The 23,910-nt window shown below is 39.5% G+C and overlaps 1 protein-coding gene across 3 annotated transcripts in view; it reads right to left on the reverse strand.

Moving 5' to 3' along the window:
* PATJ (PATJ crumbs cell polarity complex component) overlaps positions 1 to 23,910 on the reverse strand; it is a 361,686-nt gene that overhangs the window by 43,914 nt on the left and 293,862 nt on the right. For all 3 annotated transcript variants that reach the window (XM_078451845.2, XM_078451844.2, XM_078451846.2), the window contains exons 34-35: positions 21,705 to 21,838; positions 1,996 to 2,079 (exon numbers count right to left, since the gene is read on the reverse strand). In XM_078451845.2, coding sequence (XP_078307971.2) covers positions 1,996 to 2,079; positions 21,705 to 21,838 — 218 coding nt within the window. The remainder of the gene's footprint in view (positions 1 to 1,995; positions 2,080 to 21,704; positions 21,839 to 23,910) is intronic.

Raw genomic sequence — 23,910 nt, forward strand, 5'->3', positions numbered from 1 at the left:
TGAGATCATGATTTGGGCTGAAGTTGGTTGCTTAACTGACTGAGCCACCCAGGTGCCCCCATACAGCTACTTCTTAACTAAACACATGACATGCTTTTGTGGACTAGATACTGCATGGGGTAAAATTTCCTGATCAATAAAAAAACAACTTTTGTTTTAGTTGACACACACTGTTATATTATATCCTGGTCATCTTTAATGTTTGTTTATTTTTGAGAGAGAAAGAGAGACAGAGCATGAGCAGGGAAGAGGCAGAGAGAGGGAGTCACAGCATCTGAAGCAGGCTCCAGGTTCTGAGCTGTCAGCACAGAGCCCGACGTGGGCTAACTCACGAACTGTGAGATCATGACCTGAGCCAAAGTTGGATGCTCAACTGACTGAGCCACCAAGTGCCCCATGTCCTGGTCATCTTTAATGAGGAGTATAGACCATCCATCCATATTGGGTAATATAATTCAGTTGGATGCCAGGAAATGGTTTGAGTTTTCAATTTCTCCTTCCACTCAATTGCCTTCTTCATGTTAACCTATCCTGAGTATTCACTTGTACATGAATATGAAAGAGAACAGCTACAGCTGAGATATCCCATACAAATAGTTTTAAAAAGGGATTTTTTTTTTTACTGAAGTATAACTGTTATGAAATAAACTATATTTAAAGTATATAATTTATATTGCTAATTTATGTGATTTATACCTATGCAACCATCACCATAATCAAGAAAATGCTCCACAGATTAGATTTAGTTTCAAGTGACCATTATAGAATAATCCATGGGCTTACAAATCATGTATCTAGGCATGTATGCATCTGTACTCTTTTGAATATTCAATCTATTCATCTTACAAAGCCAATTATGATAACACCAGTTAATTAGAAAACCTAGGGAGAAAAAAAAAAAAACAAACCCTTGAAACTCCTGACCACTAAAAAATGGTGCTATATGCAAAAGCAGTCAAGCCAAATCCCAAAGAGGCCTCGCTTATTTTTCTAACCTCATACACTTGTACCTTAATGAATGTACTGGGAATATGTCCTAATCCAATGATGAAGAACAGTAAAGGTCTGCAGAGAAACCCTGAATTTAATTTGCAGCGAGCCCGGCCTCTCCTTTAACTCTTTCTTGCCTATATTTTCTGCCCTTAATTATATTTGTGGTTTCATCTTGGGAGGCAAACTTGAACCACCAAAGGGGAAATAAAATTCTATGATGTCATTCATAATGTGCTGTATTAAAGTTGCAAAGCAAAAATGCACATGCCCACCATAAAATGTTAACTATTCAATTAAATTCATCCAATGAAAGAAATAAATGTTGCCTAAAGGTCTCACATCATCAAAAAAGCTTTTTCGTTCCACCTACCAGAATGCCTGGCATTGACCTGCCATTCATCCGTTCCTTAGTTCAGACACTGCCTGCTTTGGCATTTTTTAAAAGGCTTTAACACCTTTGCTAATTGAGAGCCCATTTGAAAGAGGCAAGCTAAACATTTCATTTCTCCCTAAAGGGAGAAGATTCTACATTTTCATCAACTAGAAAACAAAAGCGGAAAGCATTTTACTTAACGATTTATTAGGAGTAAGAAAACAATACTTAAAACAGCACTGAAGTCTTTAAAACATCGGCTGTCCATGTTTTTGCATATGTCTGTGTTTTTAGGAGAATTTAGACAGCTTTAGTGAAGCGGCAAAACAAGTCAAGTTGCAATACTATGCACTCTCATTTGATATTAAGATTATAGAACTATAGGTTGTACTTCTGCTTTAATTTAAAAAAGTTTTCACAGATTTAGATTGATGATCTGCCATGATTCTGATTATAGTTATTCAATGTACATTAAAGAAAGAAAAAAGAGTAAGGTACATCTTTTGCTAAATGGGAGAGAGATAAGTGAGGACAAAATGGAGTACAAGACTGTGAATAAATACTTTGTGGATCAAGGTCAGTAAGGGAACTGTATTTGCTAGTATTAAATGAAACTCATAGTCTTATACCTCTAATATCTGGTCACCAGCCCAAAGTCTTCCGTCTCTGGCCGCGGCTCCTTCTTCGTAGACTTCATGTATAACTATAGCATCCTAGAAAAAACAAATTCTTATTAATTTTCGACAACCATAAATGCTTCCTTACACAAACAACCAAACCATAGGCAGCGACCCATAAATTGCCATTTGCTAATAGTGTCATATTTTATGGGACCTGAAGGTAAATAAAATACACAGTTACCATATATTCCAAGGTATAATTAATTTTTCCTAAGTTTCTTATTTCATTCCTTTAGAACTGGCTTTGCCTAATATTTCAAGGTAAACTTCCCCCCTGTGTTTTACTGTTAACCTGTACATTGCTGCTGTGTATGAACTTGAGGTGAACTGTGCGTCATTCTTATTTTCATTTTATGGTATATTTTGAAACATGGTTTCAAGTATTTATTAGTATTCAAGGATTTGGCATAGATGTGTGGTCTGATGCAGGGGGTCTGTCAGGCCCATTACTTGGGCAATGAAAGAAAAGAACTTAAGTGGAGTGAAATGACCCTGGAGGATGAAGCATGGAGGAGGGGGAAGGGTGTTCATGACCCTAAGTAAGTGTAAGACAGCCGTGGGTTCCAATTCTGACCCACCATTGTGTAATCTTGGGCAAATTAACTCCTGAACTCAGCATTCTGAGCATAAAATCAGGACAATACCTAAGGCAGGTAAGCTCAGGCTGAGGAAAGTATTTCATGGTTAATGAATTAAAACAAAAAATTCCTATCTTTTCAAATTAATAACCTTAAATTTTAATCATCATAAAAATAACACATACCAGTGTAAAGAACTCAAGCAATACCACAGCATGTAGTAAACCACAGAAATAAACTGCCTCCTTGGTCTGCCCCTCAGTCTCACTCCCCAGAGACAATCACCATCAACAGTTTCCTAAGGATCCCTGCAGACAATGTACATCTCTACACCCAAATATTTCTATCATATGTACATATATTTTGGTGAGACTACTTTTAAAATATTCAGTTGAATATGTTAACACAACTTTCCCCCCTCATGTTAAGCAAGTAGAGGATTTTTATAGAGCTGAAAACTAAAGCAGCCAGAAGCCATTGGTTCTTTCTGCTGTTTATCAGACTGAAGGGCCTGAAAAATATGATGTTGGAAGGATTATGCCAGCTGTGTTGGAGGGCTGCTGGGAAAGGAAAAGAGCTTCTGCGTGGAGACTAGAAACAGAGATCTGTGGGTCCCATGAGAAGTGCAGAAGCCCTGCACTGCCCAGTGTCCCCCATGCCACACCAGCCCCAGCACATGCACTGGCTTACCAGACTCTGCAAGCAATGGTCAAGGGGGCCACAAGCCATGCACAATGGATCCCACCTTGGAAGAAGTCCTGTGTCCCAAGCACTGGGGCTTGGAAGCAACAGGATTTCTAGACTTGAGGTCATGAAGGCTTGGGTAAGACGGGCTTGATGACAACTGGGGGGACTGATGATAATGGCCAGGGGCCCACCAATGATGTCTGGGAGTTTTGTGAGGAGACCAGAACCCTGAGAGCTTGAGGAGCCTACGAAATGACTGAGGGTGATTCTGCCTTGGCCCAGAAGTATGGAACCTCAGAATCAGAATTAAATTGACGTGAAGTCAAACATAAAGAAATATTTCTTGCAGAAGTATAACAAATAAGACAAAAAAAAAAAAAAAAAAAAAAAAGATCCAAACCAAATCTACTTTCTTAAAAAAATAAATAGGGGCGCCCGGGTGGCTCAGTCGGTTGGGCGTCCGACTTCAGCTCAGGTCACGATCTTGCGGTCCGCGAGTTTGAGCCCCGCGTCGGGCTCTGGGCTGATGGCTCAGAGCCTGGAGCTTGCTTCCGATTCTGTGTCTCCCTCTCTCTCTGACCCTCCCCCGTTCATGCTGTGTCTCTCTCTGTCTCAAAAATAAATAAACGTTAAAAAAAAAATTTATTAAAAAAAATAAATAAAAAGGTTCTTATGTGAATTTGGGAGTAGAGAAGCAATACAAGAAAATACTAAGAAGTTCTACAACCAGATGACTCCACTGGATTCCAAATATCTTTCTCACTACTTTCATTTTATCATCACATGCTTCTGAAAACATTCTTTATTATAGCAATTATAAAGGCAGCTCCCAGGAGACAGGAGAGGTTCCCTAATCCAGACAATTTACATTACAGATTTTGTATCAGCAACAGATTTTAGACCATTCTTTGTTTTAACTCTGATTTATGAAATTTCCGGGTGCAGGGAGCATCTAGACTGCCAAGAGTTGGTTCCTCTGAACTGCTTCAAGGGAATGGCTTTGTGAAAACGTGCTGGGTCAGTGGCTTCAGGAGATCCCAGCAACACTGCCAAGATGACACCAAGGGCCAGTTTTATGAAAGTAGTGCAGGGAGAAACTAACGCAAGTTCCTTGTAATGACTTGTGTCATGCTGGTGTTTCAAGTTTGGAGGCCAAACAGCCCCCCTTCATTTGGACTGACAGAATCAGACTGAACTCCTACTAACATGGTGTTTACAGAGTTCAACTTCCAGCATAAACTTCTTTAATTTTGCAACATTACAAAAGTCAAATGGGAAATTTCTCTTCATTTACACTTAAATGGAAGAAAAATATCAACTGTAGTTTTTATTCCATAAAAGTAGCCCAGGGGCGCCTGTGTGGCTCAGTCAGTTGAGTGTCCGACTTTGGCTCAGGTCATAGTTTGTGGCTTCGAGCTCCACATCGGGCTCTGTACTGACAGCTCAGAGCCTGGAGCCTGCTTTGGATTCTGTGTCTCCCTCTCTTTTTGCTCTTCCTCTGCTCACGCTCTCTCAATAAATAAATAAACAAACAAACAAATAAATAAGTAAAATAAACACACACTAAAAAAAAAAAAAGTAGCCTGAATTAAAACCTCTTCAATACTTTCTGGGTGTTCAATGAACTCTTTTTTTTTTTTTTTTAATGTTTATTTATTTTTGAGAGAGAGAGAGAGAGAGAGAGAGCGCACAAGCAGGGGAGGGGCAGAGAGAGAGGAAGACACAGAATTCAAAGCAGGATCCAGGCTCTGAGCTGTCAGCACAGAGCCTGATGTGGGGCTCGAACCCACAAACTGCGAGATCACGACCTAAGCCGAAGTCTGGCGCTTAACCGACTGAGCCACCCAGGCGCCCCAATGAACTCTTTCTTTAAAGTTTATTTATTTGAGAGAGAGTGTGGTGTGCAAGCAGGGGAGGAAGAGAGAGAGAGGGAGACAGAATTCCAAGCAGGCTCCGTGCTGTCAGAGCCCAACACAGGGCTCAAACTGACGAACCATGCAATCATCACCGGAGGCGAAATCAAGAGTTAGACGCTTAACCAACTGAGCCACTGAGATGCCCCATAATGAATCTTATAAATAAAAGAAATATACTATCGCTCAAATGCTGAACTCCCTGTCAATCTGTTTTGTCCAGGAGTCTGTGTGAAAAACTCCCCATTATTTCTTCCCTTTTGCTTGACTACTGTTGTGATTTCTCTTAAAGTTATCAATGAAAATACAAGAAAACAGTAGACACTCTAACCTATCAATAGAAAAAGGTCACATTTCTTACCATGTGCCCTGTGTGTTGACAATGGATTGTGAAGTTAAGGTTCTGCTCAGCTGTACTAAAAGGGGGTGCTAGACATGAGAGGTAGGGGCCAACAGGTAAATTAGAAATGTGGGCTGGTGAACTGAAAAGAAAAATAGATTTATTTTTTACAACTTACACAGTTGATAAGGTAGGACAAAATAATAAAAAAAAGATACTGTATTGAGCTATTTTAGGCATCTATTTGACAAGGCCACAAAAAATTTTTACTTCTTACTTTGAAAAAATTGTAATTAGATGAAATAATGGGTCATTAATGAAAGACTGCTATTTATTGTTTTAAGGAAAAAATTTGGAGTTGATTATACACATGATTCTTATCTCCTCATTGTATATCCTCTTAAATTTTAATGCTCTTGAGCTGTTCAAGCAAAACTGCTTGTTGGCACAGTTCTGAGTACCTTCTTCTTCCACTCTTATCTCTGCATATTTAAGTAACATTCCTTCACCCTAGGATACCTCAGTGACTCCATCTACCAATACCAATGACTTCTAAAACTCATCTATTCCAGAAGCATTCTATTCATCATTTCCCTGTGGGTGGGTTGCTGGCTCACACTGAGGAGAGGCTATAGAGACAGATGATTATGAGCTAGGCCTCTGGAGTCAGATTTCTTAGTCCAAATCTTGGCCCTGCTACTTCTGGCCACGGGCCTTGGGAAGACTGTTAACCTCTCCCTTAGCTTCCTCATGTTTATATGGTTTTAACAATACTATTTGCACATAAAGCTTTATGTACAATGCCAGCACATAGTAAGGAAGTGGGAACATCTCATTTATTTTAACACCTCTGTGCCAGAGTTGCTGCACGCTTCCCATTCGTGCCATTCAATCCTCATAACGATGAAGCAAGTGCCGTATTATTAGTCTCATTTACAGTTGGGGATATGGAGGCTCAGAAGGATTCAGACTTGACCAGGTCTTTGCATCTTCTAAGTAGGGAAGATCACATTCCAACTTGGGACTGTTTAACACCAAAGCCTGTGTTCCTACAGCCATTGCAAGCATCTCACCTGTTTTGAATATTTTATTTTGCACTTGTATAGAAGCTAACCTGGGATTTTCCATATGGCATCAATTCTGTTGAAATACTGTCTCCTTAACTCCACAGCAAAAACCTTAAGGGCATGGGCTGATCATTTTGTAGACAGTGAACAAAAAGACAACTGGGGAAGTGAAAATTGAAGCCTCTCGCTTAATGAAGTGGGGTGATGATCTATGGACCTCACTTGCTAGTTAGGGGTTTGTGCTACACAAAACACGATGGTTAAGAACTCTCCCCAACCCAACATGGAGTCTCTCTCTCTCTCTTTTTTTTTTTTTTAAATTTTTTTAACGTTTATTTATTTTTAAGACAGAGAGAGACAGAGCATGAACAGGGGAGGGTCAGAAAGAGAGGGAGACACAGAATCTGAAACAGGCTCCAGGCTCTGAGCCATCAGCACAGAGCCCGACGCGGGGCTCGAACTCACGGACCATGAGCTCATGACCTGAGCCGAAGTTGGACGCTTAACCGACTGAGCCACCCAGGCGCCCCTCTCTCTCTCTTTTTAATGTTTTTATTTATTTTTGAGAGATAGACACAGCACGAGCTAGTGAGGGGCAGAGAGAGAAAGGGAGACACAGAATCTGAAGCAGGTTCCAGGCTCTGAGCTCTCAGCACAGAGCCTGATGCGGGGCTCGAACTTGTGAACTGCGAGATCATGACCTGGGCGGAAGTTGGACCCTCAACTGACTGAGCCACCCAGGTGCCCCTAGCTCTCTCTTAATTCCATTTGTTGTTCTTGTCTCTTCCCTTCATTTTTTTCTATCTTCTTTCTATGCACCCATATTATTCAATGAATGATTTTTTTTTTTCTACAGGAGCAGATATAAAAGAAAATTATATACAAGTGATGCATTCATGTTTAAAATAAAGTGGTTCAGGGCGTCTGGATGGCTCAGTAGATTGAGCATCCAAATTTTGGCTCAAGTCATGATCCCAGGGTCTTGGGATTGAGCCCAGCATCAGGGCTCTACACTGGGTGTGGGGCCTGCTTAAGATTCTCTCCCTCTACCCCTCTCATGCTCTAAACTAAACTAAACTAAAATAAAATAAAATAAAACAATAAAAATCTTTTCAGTCCAAAACAACCCAGATTAATTTCTCCTAATTAATGGCAGACTTAAGAACCATTTACAGATGACCAAGACTGACATATAATCAAAAACTAATTTCCTCTTGGTAGTTGTGATTTTCACTGTGACAACAGAAATTTAAGTAACATCATCTTATTTACTGCCTGAGACAAGACCAACAATTTTCCTTTGGACACTCTAAATCACTCATTTGACTTGCTAACTCTGGATCCAGGGAAGAATCTGATCAATTAGAGAATCTCTCAGATATGGGTTTTCCTTAATTAGAAGGGTTAGGCAGGATTTCGGAGATGTAGGAAAAGTCCTCTGCTTATAAACTTCTCTCTTGAGGCACCTGGGTGACTTAGTCGGTTAAGGATCTGACTTCAAGTCATGATCTCACAGTCCATGGGTTTGAGCCCCGCATCGGGCTCTGTGCTGACAGCTTAGAGCCTGGAGCCTGTTTCAGATTCTGTGCCTCCCTCTCTCCTGCCACCCCCCCACTTGCTCACTCTCTCTCTCTCGAAAATAAAAATAAAAATAAAAATAAAACATTAAGAAAAAGCTTTTCTCTCATCAGTCTATGTCTGAAACACATTTAACTTGAGGAAAATTTCTTCATTCCACTAATTAGGGATAACATTAAAAAACAGACACCCAGGAAGAAGTAGCTGGCTCGCAAATTGAACATACTGTTTAAGGAACCACTGTTTTAATATCTCCATTCTTCAAAGAATACATATTTGTTTTTAAATACAGATAAAATATTACACATGGTATTACTCTCAAAATAATATACATTGAAAAGTTTCTCTCTGCACCTGTCCCTCAGCCACCATCTATCCCTAACTGGAGACAAATACTATTAAGTTTCCTGTGCTTTTTTTAAAAAAAGTTTATTTAGAGAGAGAGAGAGAACACGAGCAGGGGAGGGGCAGAGAGAGAGGGAGGGAGAGAATCCCAAGCAGGCTCCACGCTGTCAGTGCAGAGCCTGATGTGGGGCTTGATCCCATGACCATGAGATCATGACCTGAGCTGAAATCAAGAGTCAGATGCTTAACTGACTGAGCCACCCAGGAACCTTCAGTTTCTTGTGTATGTTGATATAGAGAGTCTATATATCTATATTTGGAAAGTACAAAGGCACCAAAGGCTTGAAGGTCATGGTCTCTTTTATCTGCTGCCCCCTTTTCTCATGAAATTCTACTTGAGCCAGCCAAATGCCACCTCTTCTATGAAACTTTCTCTGACTCTTTTCCCCTAACAAGGTTGGTCAACCTTCCTGTGAGTCACTGCTCTATCCCCTTGTATTATTGAATTTATTAGTATCACAATAGCTTTTTCATGGATCTAGGTCCTATATTACCTCCTAGTCTTGGTGGAACTCTTCCAGACTGGGGGCTGCTTCCAACTCTTCTTTGTATCCTGGTGCTGAGCCCAGGGTAGGCACTGAGTACATGTTTGCTAAATGATTACCAAGAAATTGGTTGGAGATAGAAAGATACATCAAAATGACCCAGAAAGAGGCTGGTAGGGTATGTCATAATCTTACCTACCCAATCAAGCTTCATTCTTCCTTTTTTAAAAATCCCACCCAAGCTTCTGATGGCAAAATATTAGTGACACACAACCCACATACCCATCACAAATGGATATTAAATCCATGTGAATTTCTAAAGGATTTACTTTAGTTCAAAGAGCAATTTAAAGGAGCCAAGTACACGGGACTTAATTGTCATTGAGCCCCACAAAAATCACAAACTCCTCCAGGGGGATTTAAACATTGCATTGCTGGAAAAGAATTTCATAACACGTACTAATGTATCCTTAGAGTCAAAGTCATCAGACATTTCAGCCCATCCATTACCATATTCTTTACTGTTCAGGCTACCAACAAGTAGATAAAGTAACTCATAAACATACCAATCGTTCAGCAAAAGGCAATTTTATCATTGCCACAGTAGGCTCATAACACTTAAAGAAGCCGTGTGTTAGAAAAATTAACTAAGGGTTTCCTGTGCACTGAACAATATCAATAAGCACCCTCGTGTGGGTGAACTATTTCCATAGAATGAGATTTTATAGATTACATTTCTAAATGTTCAGTGGATTGTTCTAATAAGCATTTTAGAATAAAACTTTGATAAAGAATTATGTGGTAGATATTACTATAAAGGTAGATATATATATATATATATATATATATATATATATATGGCTCAATTTTACTATTTGTAGGTGTGATATACTTAATTTGGATCACTCTAGAATTAAACCCAATCTTCGTTATACTCATAAAACCTCTGTTCCCACTGCCCTCAAAATAATCCTAGGTGGCATTTTAGCTACAGAAAAATTTCACATTAAATTACACACTTAGGTGGAAAACATATTACCAGTGATCCCCAAAGAGTGTCATGTCTTATTTCCTTGCTTTATGGGAAAAATCCCTGCTAATAAGAAAGACCCATGAGGACCAAAATAAGGATTAAAAAGATTATATAGAAAATGGGCATTGTTTTTGTCTGGAAGAAGCCATTGTTCAGATCTATGGTCTTAGAGGAATAATGCTCCTTTTAAACATCATTTAATAGAGTTCCCTTCTACGGTTGTCACGGTTCAGAAATCATACAGTCCTGTCTTTCCATATAGTAGACGACTTTCTCAGCAGGAAGGCCAAATCAATGAAGGGTGATAATATAGTGGGAGTAGTAAAATGCTCAGTCCAATGCTGTGCAAATCAAAACTACGTTCACTTCTACCTTGAAACAGATGTAGATGTATTAAGTTACTGATTTGTGATGTCTATTGCAGTTAGAGAGTTAAAAAGAAAACTGTTGGGGTACAACTGTGAAAAAATATGTCACTTTGAACAAAGTTGATAGGCTCCAGACTGTACTTATATAAGTAAAGGGATCAGTGTCTTAGAACATGATGCTTTTCTGTCCCAAATCCTTTGTGGCCAAATTCTTTGGGAAAAAAAACAAAACCCTCAAAAACCAAGCTTCCTTATTATATTTCAATTAGAATGTGATTTTGAGGGGCACCTGGGTGGCTCAGTTGGTTAAGCGTTTGACTTCGGCTCAGGTCATGATCTCGCAGTATGTGAATTCGAGCCTCACGTTAGGCTCTGTGCTGACAGCTCAGAGCCTAGAACCTGCTCCAGATTCTGTCTCCCTTTCTCTCTGCCCCTCCCCCGGTCACACTCTGTCTCTCTCAAAAATAAATAAACATTAAAAAAAAAAATAAAAAAAGAACACGATTTTGAAAAAAGAGGGCAGGAAAGTGTAGAAGAAGGACCCAGAACCGGGAATGAGAGGAGTTAGTTTTTCTCACAGCTCTGCAGGTGGCCAATTTTGCAAGTGGTTCTCCATGCACTGCTTTGTTCAGGACACTTATCAGTAAAGCACAGAGTCAAAATACATGGTTTCTAGAGTAATTCCACCTCTATAATTTTAGACCTCTGTGAACTCATACAGCACAAAGTAAAGCGGAGAAAGCCACTGTTTTATGCAGATACTTAAGTCCTGCCTAGGAATAGTAGGACCTCCTTCTAAATGGCAGACCACAAGAATCCCAACTTTTACAGTCTGTGAGAGATCAGAAACATAAGGGTTTGGCTTGGGCTCTGTATTAGTTTTCTTTTACTGCAAAATTTAGTGGCTTAGGGGTGCCTGGGTGGCTCAGTCAGTTAAGCGCCCAACTTTGGCTCAGGTCATGAGGTTCATGAGTTCGAGCCCTGTGTTGGGCTCTGTGCTGACAACTAGAAGCCTGGAGCCTGCTTTGGATTCTGTGTCTCCCTCTTTCTCTGCCCCTTCCCTGCTCACACTCTGTCTCTGTCTCAAAAATAAAATAAAATAAAATAAAACATTAAAAAAATTTAATAAAAAAAACCTTAGTGGCTTAAAACAAAAATGAATCATTTGTTTGTTCATGATTCTGTGGGCTGGCAGTGTGGGCTGGGTTCAGGGGGTAGTTCTGCTCCACGCTATCTCGGCTGGGCTCACAAGAGTTTGCAGTCAGGTTGGCTGGGGCCTCAGCCGAGATAACTGGGCCCCTTTGCCCCCATGTGCTCTTTCATATGGGGTGCCATCCTCCAGGAGGCTGATCTAGGCTTGTCTGCAAGGTGGCAGTCTTTCAGGAGAACAAGAGCTAAGCTGCAAGACCTTGAGGCTAAAGGCTTGGAAGTTACTCAACGCCACTTTCACTACTATTGATCAAAGCAAGTCAATGGGCCAGCTCGAATTCAAGGAAAGTGGAAGGAACTGCACAAAATTTATGATCAATTTTAATCTCCTACAGACTCTATCAAGTCTGCCAGAGGAATTTTCCAGCCTGTAAACAATGGAAGGCAGCAATGTATGGTGGGAAGAATACTGGCTATGGCCACATAAACCTGTGTTCAGAGTTTAGCTCTGCCACTTATCATAGCTTTGTGATACTTCTATTAAGATATTTAGCCTCACTGGGCTAGTGTTCCTGTCTCTGTAAAATGGAACTAATAAATTCTTCCTTTTAGGATTTGAGGACAAAATGAGATTATGTATATAATGTCAAGCAAAGTGTCCGCCAAATAGATGTTGAATAATTGCTAATGAAGGTTCCCAACACATATATATCTAAGGTTGAAGGGGGCCTATCTGGGACACAAAGGAAGGAATATAGATCAGTGGTCAAAATTCATGACTCTAAGTAGGAATGACACCAATTTCAGTCCATTTTTTGATTTCTATTTTTCCTATTATTATGGCGAACTGAGAATATAAGTGATTGCTTTTTTTTTTTTTTTTAAGTTTATTTTGAGAGAGAGTAAGAGAGCAAGTGGGAAGGGAAGAGAGAGGGAGAGACAGAATTCTAAGCTCTGTGCTGTCAGCACAGAGCCCAGCTTGGGACTCGAGTTCACAAACTGTGAGATTATGACCTGAGCCAAGATCAAGGGTCGGATGCTCAACCAACTGAGCCACCCATGTGCCCCTAATAATTTTATTTTTTTAAATGTTTTATTTATTTTTGAGAGAGAGACAGAGAGACAGAGAGTGAGTGGGAGAGGGGCAGAAAGAGGGAGACACAGAATCGGAGGCAGGCTCCAGGCTCCGAGCTGTCAGTGCAAGAGCCCAATGCAGGGCTCAAACCCATGAACCATGAGATCATAAACTGAGCCTAAGTCAGACGCTTAACCAGCTGAGCCACCCAGGGGGCCCCCTGATGATTTTATTTTTAAGTAATCTCTACACCCAACGAGACATTTGAACTCATAACACCAGGATCAAGAGTCGCATGCTCTATTGACTGAACCAGCCAGGGGCTCCCCGACTGCTTCTTTTCAAGAAAGATTATGCTGGGAAACCTAATGTAAAAGGTGATAAAAGTAGAAATGCAAACATGTGCTATCTTTAATAGGAATGGCAGGACTCATGTCAACAAAGGCAGCTCTCTACTTTCCTTGTTACAGTGGGGCAGTACGTTGTTTAACCCAAGGATGGACAACTTAATGCACTTGTCTTGCTGGGGCATGTGTTATTATGCTTACATTCCATGTGTTTTGTAGATCTTTTTATATTTTTGAACCAATTACAAAGGTAGAAGGCAAAGATGATTCAAGACAAGTTGCAAAGATGCTCATCTTCCCCACCTTCAAACCCAGTGCTTTGATGCAAAAGGTATCTGGCAGACCCTCATTGATTCATGCATGAGAAGCAAAAAGTAAAGAGGTTATTTTCAGTATCTCATAAGAACATAGAGGACTTGAAGCAGAATGTAGTCAACAAATACTGTATTTTCTTTACTTGAAGATGACTTTTTTCTCATTTTGATTTTATAATTTGGATGAATCTCAGAGTCAAGTGTACATTCAATATACTACTTTCCCACTGTGGATACAATAAAAGATGATTACTTTAGAAGAAGTACAGTATTTGTCAAACTGATATAGTTTTGTTTGCAAACTTCATAGGTTGATTATAAATGTTTCTGTTCAGAAAACCTGAAGAAGTCACAGCTGTAAAAGGGAAGTCAGTAAGAGTCAAAAGAACTTACACTTTTAAAAATCTGGATACTCTCACTAATAAATTAGAGTTTGCTACATAGATTTTCTTTTTTTAAAAAAAGTGTTTATTTATTTTGAGCAGAGAGAGGGTGAGAGAGAATCCCAAGTAGGCTTTGAGCTGCCAGTGTAGAGCCCAACACATGAATCCATGAATCATGAATCCATGAACCGCGAGATTGTGACCCAGCTGAAACCAACAGTCAGGCATTAATGGACTGAGACACCCAGGTGCTCCTAGATTTTCTAAGAATCTCAGAACACAGTCACCAATCAAACCCCATAAGACTCTGTTACAAAAGGAACCAAGAGCCAGTCCTTATCTCCTAATCTTAATTTATTCATCTATTCTAGTAGGTTTGGGGGAGGGTGTAAAGATTTGTACCTACCAAACACTTTAAGAGAAAGAAAATGGATCACAACATTTAGTACCTACTATTTTGGAATACTGAAATATTTTTGGGTGATAAACTATAGACAACATAAATAAGCATTAAATCAGCAATACCAGTGGCTCTTTTGACTAAAAGTATGGATTAAGTGATCAGTTATACAGGAAGCAGTAACACCAATCTGTGTGTGTGTGTGTGTGTGTGTGTGTGTGTGTGTGTGTGTGTGTGTGTATGTGTGTGTGTGTGTTAAAGGAATGGACTATTTAAGCTAAAAGTCAAGCTCAGGGATTGCAAACTCTTCCACACTATAGGTAACTAAAATGTGGAATGAAAATCACAGCAATAAAACAGCTAATATAAGAATTGCAATGAATATATAAAAAGTTTCACATTTTAAGACTGCAAAGCTTTCCCTTCTCAAACTCAGAAAAGAAACTGTTTTATATTTACTTGAAATGGAATTCCCTTGCCAAGAATGATTTTGCAAAAGGTTGATATTCATCAATATGAATATAATTTTTCATACTGAACTATAGATTTATTTTAAGGAAATGGGATAATATTTGCATTATATTTTATAAGTCCCTATAGTTCCATCTGGTCCTTATTTACCTAAACTTTACTCAGCTTGCATAATATTTTTGCTTACAGTCATATTCTTTAAGATCAGAAATGCCCAAATCTGGAAATTCAGAGGTAGTATTCGTTAACATTCTTTCAGTGTGATTCATAGACTTTCTGCAAACTCTGCTTTGATTTTAAAATAAAACTAAGGTAATAAGATGTTTTGTGTAAAAATATATGACTTAAGCAATAATGATAAAAGGAGCCTGGCTTTGGGTGATTACACGCCAAAGCAAACCACACTCCTCGTGAAACAGGCTGTGCAAAGTTCATTCGAAGGGGAATAGCAAAATAAAACACTTAATCAAATGTAAAATAGTTTTCTATTCTGCTTACTTAAAAAAAAATATATAGTGGTTTAAATTGCTACAGTCCTAAGTTTAAATGGTCAAAAGCAGTAACAGCTAAACAATAGCAGGCAATATGGTGAATCAGGGTTAAATGAGGTCACTGCAGAGCCAGACATATGGTGAGAGCTAAAAAATATTTTTCGCTTCAATTTCTAGATGGATGACTTTACCACACAGTATCCAAATGTGACAGTCCTTCTACCTTGATGCTTCTTGCTAATGTACCTCTTCTATCTATGGAACTTCTATTTAATAAGACTGACTTAAATTGGTACTGAATCAGGTGGTGAAAAAAATACACATTTGAAACTTAGAGAGAAATAAGATTTTGAATCTGATATTCCCAGGCCTTTTAAATATTAATAGAGCATCTCAATTTTACAATCTATCCTGGGCATCCGCTGACCTCATTTACAACGGGATGGTACCAGGAATATCAAGAGGAACCAAATGCCCGAGGCTAATTGTTTTCCTCTTGTAAGGAGACAAGCTTATCTCCAGACGCAGAGGAACATACAAGTATAGCAACTAGGGCTTATGTTCATAAACTTAACCTTTCTAAAAGTGGTAATAATGACTAGTTTCCATAAACCAAAACTCAACAGTAATTAAGCCTTATTCTCTAGTTAAAAAAACTTAAGACTGAAGTTTTAAGAAACCTGTGAGATGGGAATGAAAAGAGAGAATGAATTTCCTTATCCTACCATACCCTTGAGAAAGAGACTTCTCAATGTAACACGTTCCTGTCTGATTAAAAGAGAAAGCCTAATAACACTAATGTCCTCGCAAAGTGGCTGCCTGCATTTGTCAAAATATTTCTCGAGATTTGGCACTCACTACGTAGTTCACTCCAACTTTGGCCAGCTGAGGTCTAGAAAGTTCTTCCTTATGAAAATGTGAAATCTGTTTTTCACTGAGCCGCTTGGAAGCACTTGAACTGTTCCTACCCTTCATCCACACAAAGATAACCTTACGTGTTTGCATGTCACTGTCCCTTCTGATCTTCCCTTTTCCATTTGATTCAATTCTTCCTCACAGTGATGTGGTTTCAATAATGTCCTTGTCAACTGTGATATAATCACACCCAGAAATGAACAGGATACTCTAGCTACAGCTAAAACTGATCAGAGAAGCACTCCAGACAGATCTAACAGCAGGTGCAAATGCCTTGAATGGAACTGAAGGAGGCCAGCATGGCTGGAGTTCGGAGTGGCTCAGAGGCTAGACAGTCATATTTTTAAGTGTGCAAGGCTCTATATGGTGGTACCAAAGGTACAAAATACAATAAAACAGGTCTGTTCTCAAGATACTCAGGGTCTGGTGGGTGAGATGAACAACCCCCTTTTACAGGTGAAAATCGCTGACACATAGAGGTAGCACTAGAAAAGGAGCCCAGTGGTGTGGCTTTGCAGTCAGATAGCTTGATGAAACTCCAACTGGACCAACTGCTAGCATTATTGTGGTAGGGTCCCCTCCCTAAGGAAAAAAACAAAAACAAAAACAAAAACAAAAAAACCTCAAGGTAACCTGGCTATGCGCGTACATGCAACATCCCTCATGAACTTGTAACATGAAACCACTTAATCAGACTACATGTTTGTGTGCGTTACCATATATGGGAGACAAAGAAGTAGAAAATACATAAAAAACTACTCCACGTGGTGTTCAGGGCTCAGTTCTTCAGGTACAAGCCCAACTGAGCAGTGCCGGCAGGAATAAAGTTGTTTCCTGGAAAGAAAAGCCTTGGGGTCATGATTCTCTGTGTGAGAATCCTGCTGCATTATGTTCTTGGAGAAGTTACCTAACTAATCTGAGTCTCAGTTTCCTCATCTGTAAAATGGGGATAATACCACTACTTCTATAGGGTTGTTGGGAGAATTAAATAAGAGGATACACATTAATTACATATTAAGAACAGTGCCAAACCACTTTTTAAGAGTTTGGTGCTGAAAAATAAATATCTAAGTATGCAGAAACAAAGTCATGTTTCTCAGTGTGCAGCTAATATATCAAAGACATACAGATGAAGGGAACTAAGGATATACTTTAATAGGAATGTTTAATAATAATCACTAATAACTGAACTCAGTATAGTCAGGTACTGGGAAAAGTGCCTTATATTCTTTATCTTAATCCACATATCAACCATAAGAGGTAGATTTTGTTGTCACCACTTTCACACAAATGGAGAAGCAGATTTAATCTATAACGGTTTAAGTCACTTGTCCAAGACCCTGCAGTAAAAAGATCTGGGATTCTGGTGCCATAGAATCAGCATCATTTCTCAGACTATTAGATTTGATATAACACATTGTCTACAGTGTGGGACCGTTGGCAATGGTAGCCAGAGAAAGGAAAATGCACAGAGTGAGGGCTCCTGGGGAAGCTTTCCTCATTCTTTCTCCACTTCATTTGTTTAATCCCAAGAATGGTTCAACTTGACCAATATTCTGAGATGAAACACTTGTTTAAGTTCTTCTTTCTCTTCTCTAGAATTCCCAAGGCTGATATAATAGAATAACCACCAATAAAATGACATTGGAAAACTATATTTTACTTCCTCTGGGGACACTAGAGGTAAAACTTCTCATCAGCAAGCAAACATTTCAGAGAAGGGGGAACTGAAAGATTCAGGGAGATGCTTAAAACATATGTGGCAAGCATCATACCTCAGTCTTTCATTTGGCAGAATATGCTGTGTCTTCTGAGTTGCAAGATTTCATGAAAACTAGTACTCCAAGACCAAAATAGGTGGTGGCAGTGGGGGAAGACATAGGATGAAAGCATGGGTGGACGGATGGATGGAAGGAGATAAAAAATATAAGTAAATATACTACTTTATACCTTATCTGATCTCCTTGTTGTGTGCCCCTCTAAACTCATATGTAGAAACCCTAATGACCAGTGTGATGGCATTAGGAGGTGGGCCGTTTTGGAGCTGATAAGGTCACAAGAGCAGAGTCTTCATGGATGAAATTAGTGTCCTTCTAAAAGAGGCTCCCCCAGAGGCTCCTTTCACAATGTGAGGATACGAGAAGTCTACAACCCAGAAGAGGGCCCTCGTCTGACTCTGTGATCTTGGGCCTCCAGCCTCCAGTACCATGAAAAATAAATTTCTGTTGTTTATAAGCCATCAGTCAGTGGCATTTTATTACAGTAGCCTGAATAGACTAAGATACTGGCGTATAAGAAACATATAAAAACGAATCCATATTAAGTATATCTAGACAATGTGCACTACAGTTCTACTTTTTTATGCTTTCCAGAGAAAGTAGCTATTTTAATGGTCCTTATTAAGATTTTTCACTGGTTGGTCCCTTATATTAGACCATAAACACTGATGGTAGTAGGATCAACTTGAACAAATGTGTAAGGGCAGGGTTATGTCATTCAACTTCATGTCCTCGGCATTAAGAAGAGGGCAGCCTTCAAGCAAACATATGCAGGCTATCATACAAGAGCCACATTCACCAAAAGCAGACCTGGGAGCACATCATAAGATTGAAACAACGGAGGCAGAAGTTTGTCATTGAGGAGTGGGTGCAGGTGTGCTCATAAACCTTCCCAAGAGGCTCACCCTCACCATTGTCTTGGTGTTTTAAAAGGCCTATGTTAGAGGACGGGCTGCAAACACATTGGGGTGTCAAGTGAGATCTCCCTCTCTGATCTCAGAAACCATCTGTCTTGGTTCTGAAGCAATTATTTACAGCAGATAGGACTGGTGTGTTGTCAAGACCAAGTCCCAGAGGCTTCATTCCTCCAAAGATAGTAAAAGTATCTGTTGGACACACAACAGAGAGAGCACAGAAACCCTAACTGAGATGGTTGGAGCAAATGCTTAAGAAGGGTCACCAGCACGCAAAACATGCTCTTTCCCTGCATCAGAGCTCAAGGAGGCATCACATAATCACATGTGCAAAGGCAAGTGCAAAGGTACTTTTGACAGTGGGTCAAACTGTCCGCAATTCCCTTTCATACGCTCTCATCTTTATTTGTAACTTCCTGCTGGCTGGATGCAATCCCATGACCTGACTGGATAATATGACCTGGCATGTTAATTAGGCTATGTATTCCATGTCAAAATTTAGAAGGAAACAAAAGATCTTCATTGTGGTAAACAGTGGTTTTATTTGTTAAAGCACCTTCCACCCCCCAGCTGTTCAGCTTCACCAAAAACAGACATGGCTATATATTAACTAGTGAGTCTAACTTACAGCTTTGGATGAGGTACCTGAGGTTGAAAAATAAAAGCTGCACCCCATTTCTCATTTTTAAAGTGGTGCTTATCCTTCCAAGGACAATGGGATTTATAGTCTCAAAAGGCAGAACTATATATTATGAACTTTAGAATGCTGTTAAAGATTTTTTTTTTTTTTTTGGCTGCCTTGTGGTGGCAAAGAGAAGCAGAACGTAGTATTTAGCAAATAGCCTCACATCCAAGAAGCAGCAGGTGAAAAGGAGCACTGGAAGCCTCCAAACTAGCAGCCAACAGCACAAATATATGCAATAGTAAAGTCCCAAGTGCAGCATGGGCACATCTTACTCAGGTTTTCTAACCAACCCACACAAAGCAAAAACAAAAACAAAAACAAAAGAAAAAATCAGTTAACAAACTCATTTAGCTAGGCAAAACATGCTGATTTAAAGTAAGTCTTCTGATTTCCTATGGAAAATCTAGTTCTGCCTTATTTTAAGCAGTATAGACTTATATCTACAAAACTCAAATCAGAGGGTTACTTCTTCATGAAAGAATTCACTACAAAATTTCCTTAAAATATGATTTCCCTCGTTCGTTTTAAATACAGATTTATACAAATTCGGCTTATTTAATATTTACGAATATCTCTTTGGATAAATGAGGAAACAGGCCCTGGAAGGGAGAAACAGCCAATCTTCAAGGTTGACCAGTAGTTTCTGCATACTCCTCCAATGTCTTTAGCATATTAAGACCCCAGAACTTTCCTACATTTCTAATTATATGGCTTGGAATGCTGTCTGTTCAGCTTTTGTCATTGAGGAAAGGGGCAACCTTTTCTTTATAAGTTTCCATTCAAGTGGTTTGGTCCAGGCTATATTTTTATTTATTTATTTATTTATTTATTTGAAGTGATATAAATGTTCTCTTGTTTATGTATTATTATTATCATCATTATTTTCAAGTCTGGTTTTTATTTATTTATTATTATTTTTAAAATATAATTTATTGACAAATTGGTTTCCATATAACACCCAGTGCTCATCCCAACAAGTGCCCTCCTCAGTGCCCATCACCCACTTTCCCCTCTCCCCCACCCCCCATAACCCTCAGTTTGTTCTCAGTATCCAAGAGTCTCTTATGGTTTGCCTCCCTCCCTCTCTATAACTTTTTCTTTTCCTCCTTTCCCTCCCCCATGGTCTTCTGTTAAGTTTCCCAAGATCCACATATGAGTGAAAACATATGGTATCTGTCTTTCTCTGACTGACTTATTTCACTTAGCAGAATACCTTCCAGTTCCATCCACGTTGCACTTTCAGGCTATATTTTTAGGGTTTTTTTTTTTTTTTTAAGTTTTATTTATTTAGTTTGGGGAGGGGAGGGGCAGAAAGAGGGGAAGAGAGAGAGAATCCCAAGCAGACTCTGGGATGTCAGTGCAGACCCCAACGCAGGGCTCAAAGCCACAAACCCTGAGATCATGACCTGAGCTGAAATCAAGAGTCAGACGCTTAAGCTTAACCTAAGACTGAGCCACCCAGGTGGCCCCAGGCTGTATTTTTTTTTTTTTTTAGTGTCTATTTATTTTTGAGAAAAAGACAGATGCGAGCAGGGGAGGGGCAGAGAGGGAGAGGGAGAGAGGGAGAGAGGGAAACACAGAATCTGAAGCAGGCTCCAGGCCCTGAGCTGTCAGCACAGAGCCCAATGCAGGGCTCAAACCCACAAAACACAAGATCTGGGCCGAAGAAACCACCCAGATGCCCCCCCCCCCGCCAAGCTGTATTTTTAAACTGTATTTAAATCTTACTCCATGAAAAGGCAGAGAGCTAAAACTGGCTGCTGAGCTAGTTAACTCCAGGTGTTCCCAGTTATAATCTTGTTATAATATGTCTAAATGCTGCTATAATGCTGTTGGTCTAGTAAGCATTTATAAAAAAATGCTCCAGGGGCACCTGGGTGGTTCAGTTGGTTAAACGCCCGACTTCTGCTCAGGTCATGATCTCACTGTTCATGGGTTCAAGCCCCACACTGGGCCCTGTGCTGACAGCTCAGAGCCTGGAGCCTGCTTCCGATTCTGTGATTCCCTCTCTCTGCCTCTCCCCTGCTTGTGCTCTCTCAAAAATAAATAAAACTTAAAAAAAAAAAAAAATACTCCATGTCCTAGACAGAGAAAATCCTGATGAAAATTAAACACTGAGAAAAACTTAAGGCTGGCCAGAATATGCATGCATATCTATTTATAATTATGCTTCTTCTCATTCCATGAAAAGCCAAGTCTTCCATAGAAGTGATAAAGGCCATAATAAGGTTCCACAACTAACTCTGTAACGGTATAGATACACTTTACTTCTAGGAACTTACCAAAGGTGTGTCTTTTCCTCCCACAATGCTGAGACCAAGACCTGAACGTCCCTTGGATATTTCTATAATCATTTCCTGGCCAGGAACAATGGGACACGTGGCAGGGTCCACTGACAGAGGAGGCTGGAAACCACCTGGAGGATTGAACACAGAATGACCGGCTAGTAGGAGATGTAGTCCGGCGTGCACACTCGTTACTTGGGGAGCGCGGGGTTTGCATGTGTTCGTCATTTCGCTATTTTCCTGCTAAGCACCATGAAGGAAACGCTGGGTCCTTAACGCCCATTCAGGAAGGGATGAAACCTGACGCTTCTGAGATTAAAACAACAACCACCCCCTACTCAATCATTTATTTTAACTATACTTGAAGTTTTTAAAATCTTAATATACACCATGAAAACTGGTATGGAAAAATGATGAAATGATTAAGTACATATAGGCATACGTTATAATGAAAATAAAGACTAGAATGATAGAAGATTCTGAGTTACAGTTCTAAGACACTAAGAGTTCATGCTTACTTTCAATTAAAGCATAGCACACCAATTAAGATGTATAAAGGATTTAATCAATAAAATATGATTTAGCTGAAAATAATAATTACTGAACAATGATCCCCAAATACATACATAGTAAAAAAAAAATAATAATAATGTGTCACAAACACATTTAAGAATTAATTACTGGGATGGGGCGTCTGGGTGGCTCAGTCAGTTAGGTGCCCAACTTCGGCTCAGGTCATGATCCCACAATTTGTGAGTTCAAGCCCCCCTGTCGGGCTCTGTGCTGACAGCTTGGAGCCTGGAGCCTGTTTCAGATTCTGTGTCTCCCTCTCTCTCTGCCCCTCCCCTGCTCAGGCTCTGTCTCTCTCTGTGTCTCTCTCTGTCTCTCTCTCAAAAATAAATAAACTTTAAAAAAAAAAAAAAAAGAATTACTGGGTCCATGACTGAAAAACTCGTTACGAGTTATTTCTATTTTATAAAGATCTACTTTTACTTTTCTTTAAAGATTTCATTTTTAACTTTTTAATGTAACATCTATTCCCAATGTGGGGTAGAACTCACAACCCTGAGATCAAGAGTCTCATGCTCTACCAACTGAGCCAGCCAGGCGCCCCAACATTTACTTTTTTAAATCATTGCTTTTAGATTGAGTTTCTCTAAAAACTAAAAGAAAAAAAAATATTTACTGGCTAGGAAAAGATGTTTAATACAACCCCTTTCTCTGGCATAACTTCTACATATGTGCATTTTCCAGATGACTGATCCGAACTAATTGAAAAATCAAAATATTCAAAAGGTTAATTTCAAGAGATTCTTATACAAATAACAGCCTCCAGAGAATGTCATCTTTTCTGACAACTAAGCTTAATCATCACAAGTACTGATTCTTACAACGTGGTAGAATTTAGTTAAGGGCTGATAATAAAGAGCCCCACCTGCTGGTCAGCTGCAGCTAATGCACAGGGACCAACTTGGGATCCAGAAAGCTCATTAAACATCTGTACAAGCAAGGGTCTGCGGGGTAAGAATGATTTTTACATTTTCAAAAGGTTGAAAAAAAAATGAAAAAAAAATTTTTTTGAAGACATGTCAAAATTACATGAAATTCAAATTTCAATGTCCATAAATGAAGTTATATTGGAACATAGCCCTGTTCATTTACTTGCAGTCTATGGCTGTTATCACCCTATGACAACAGAGTTGAGTAGCTGCAACAGAGTCCATATGGTCCACAAGCCTTAAATATTTACTATCTGGCTCCTTACAGAAAAAGTTTGCCAATCTGTGATATTAAACAAAAGGGAACAGGCTGTAGGTAAGTCTGTGGAGGGTTTTGCTGTAAGCAATAATAATAATAAAGCAGGTTTTGGAGTGGTGGCGACACGGATTTAAGTTCCCAGGAAGGAAATTAAAAGGTGGGTGAAACCGAGGCTCATTCCTCATCTGAAAAGATGCATGTAACGAGCCACTTTCTAATAGGAATTAAATGAACAATGTGTGTAAGGTGCCCAGTCCAGCAGCTGGCATAATGTAGCATTCATATAGTCACTCTTTCTGACCACATGGAATTTGTTAATCTAATGGTCTCTTGGTTAAGAGTGAGAAATTTAGTGACGCAGCCTCAATAACAAATGCCTTATTAGAAGAATATTAAATTATAAACCTAATTTCACTCCAGATCTTTTTGCAGCATATGTAATTCA

The sequence above is a fragment of the Panthera onca genome, chromosome C1 (assembly GCF_046562875.1).
Source record: "Panthera onca isolate mPanOnc1 chromosome C1, mPanOnc1 haplotype 2, whole genome shotgun sequence".
NCBI classification, from domain to species: Eukaryota; Metazoa; Chordata; class Mammalia; order Carnivora; family Felidae; genus Panthera; species Panthera onca.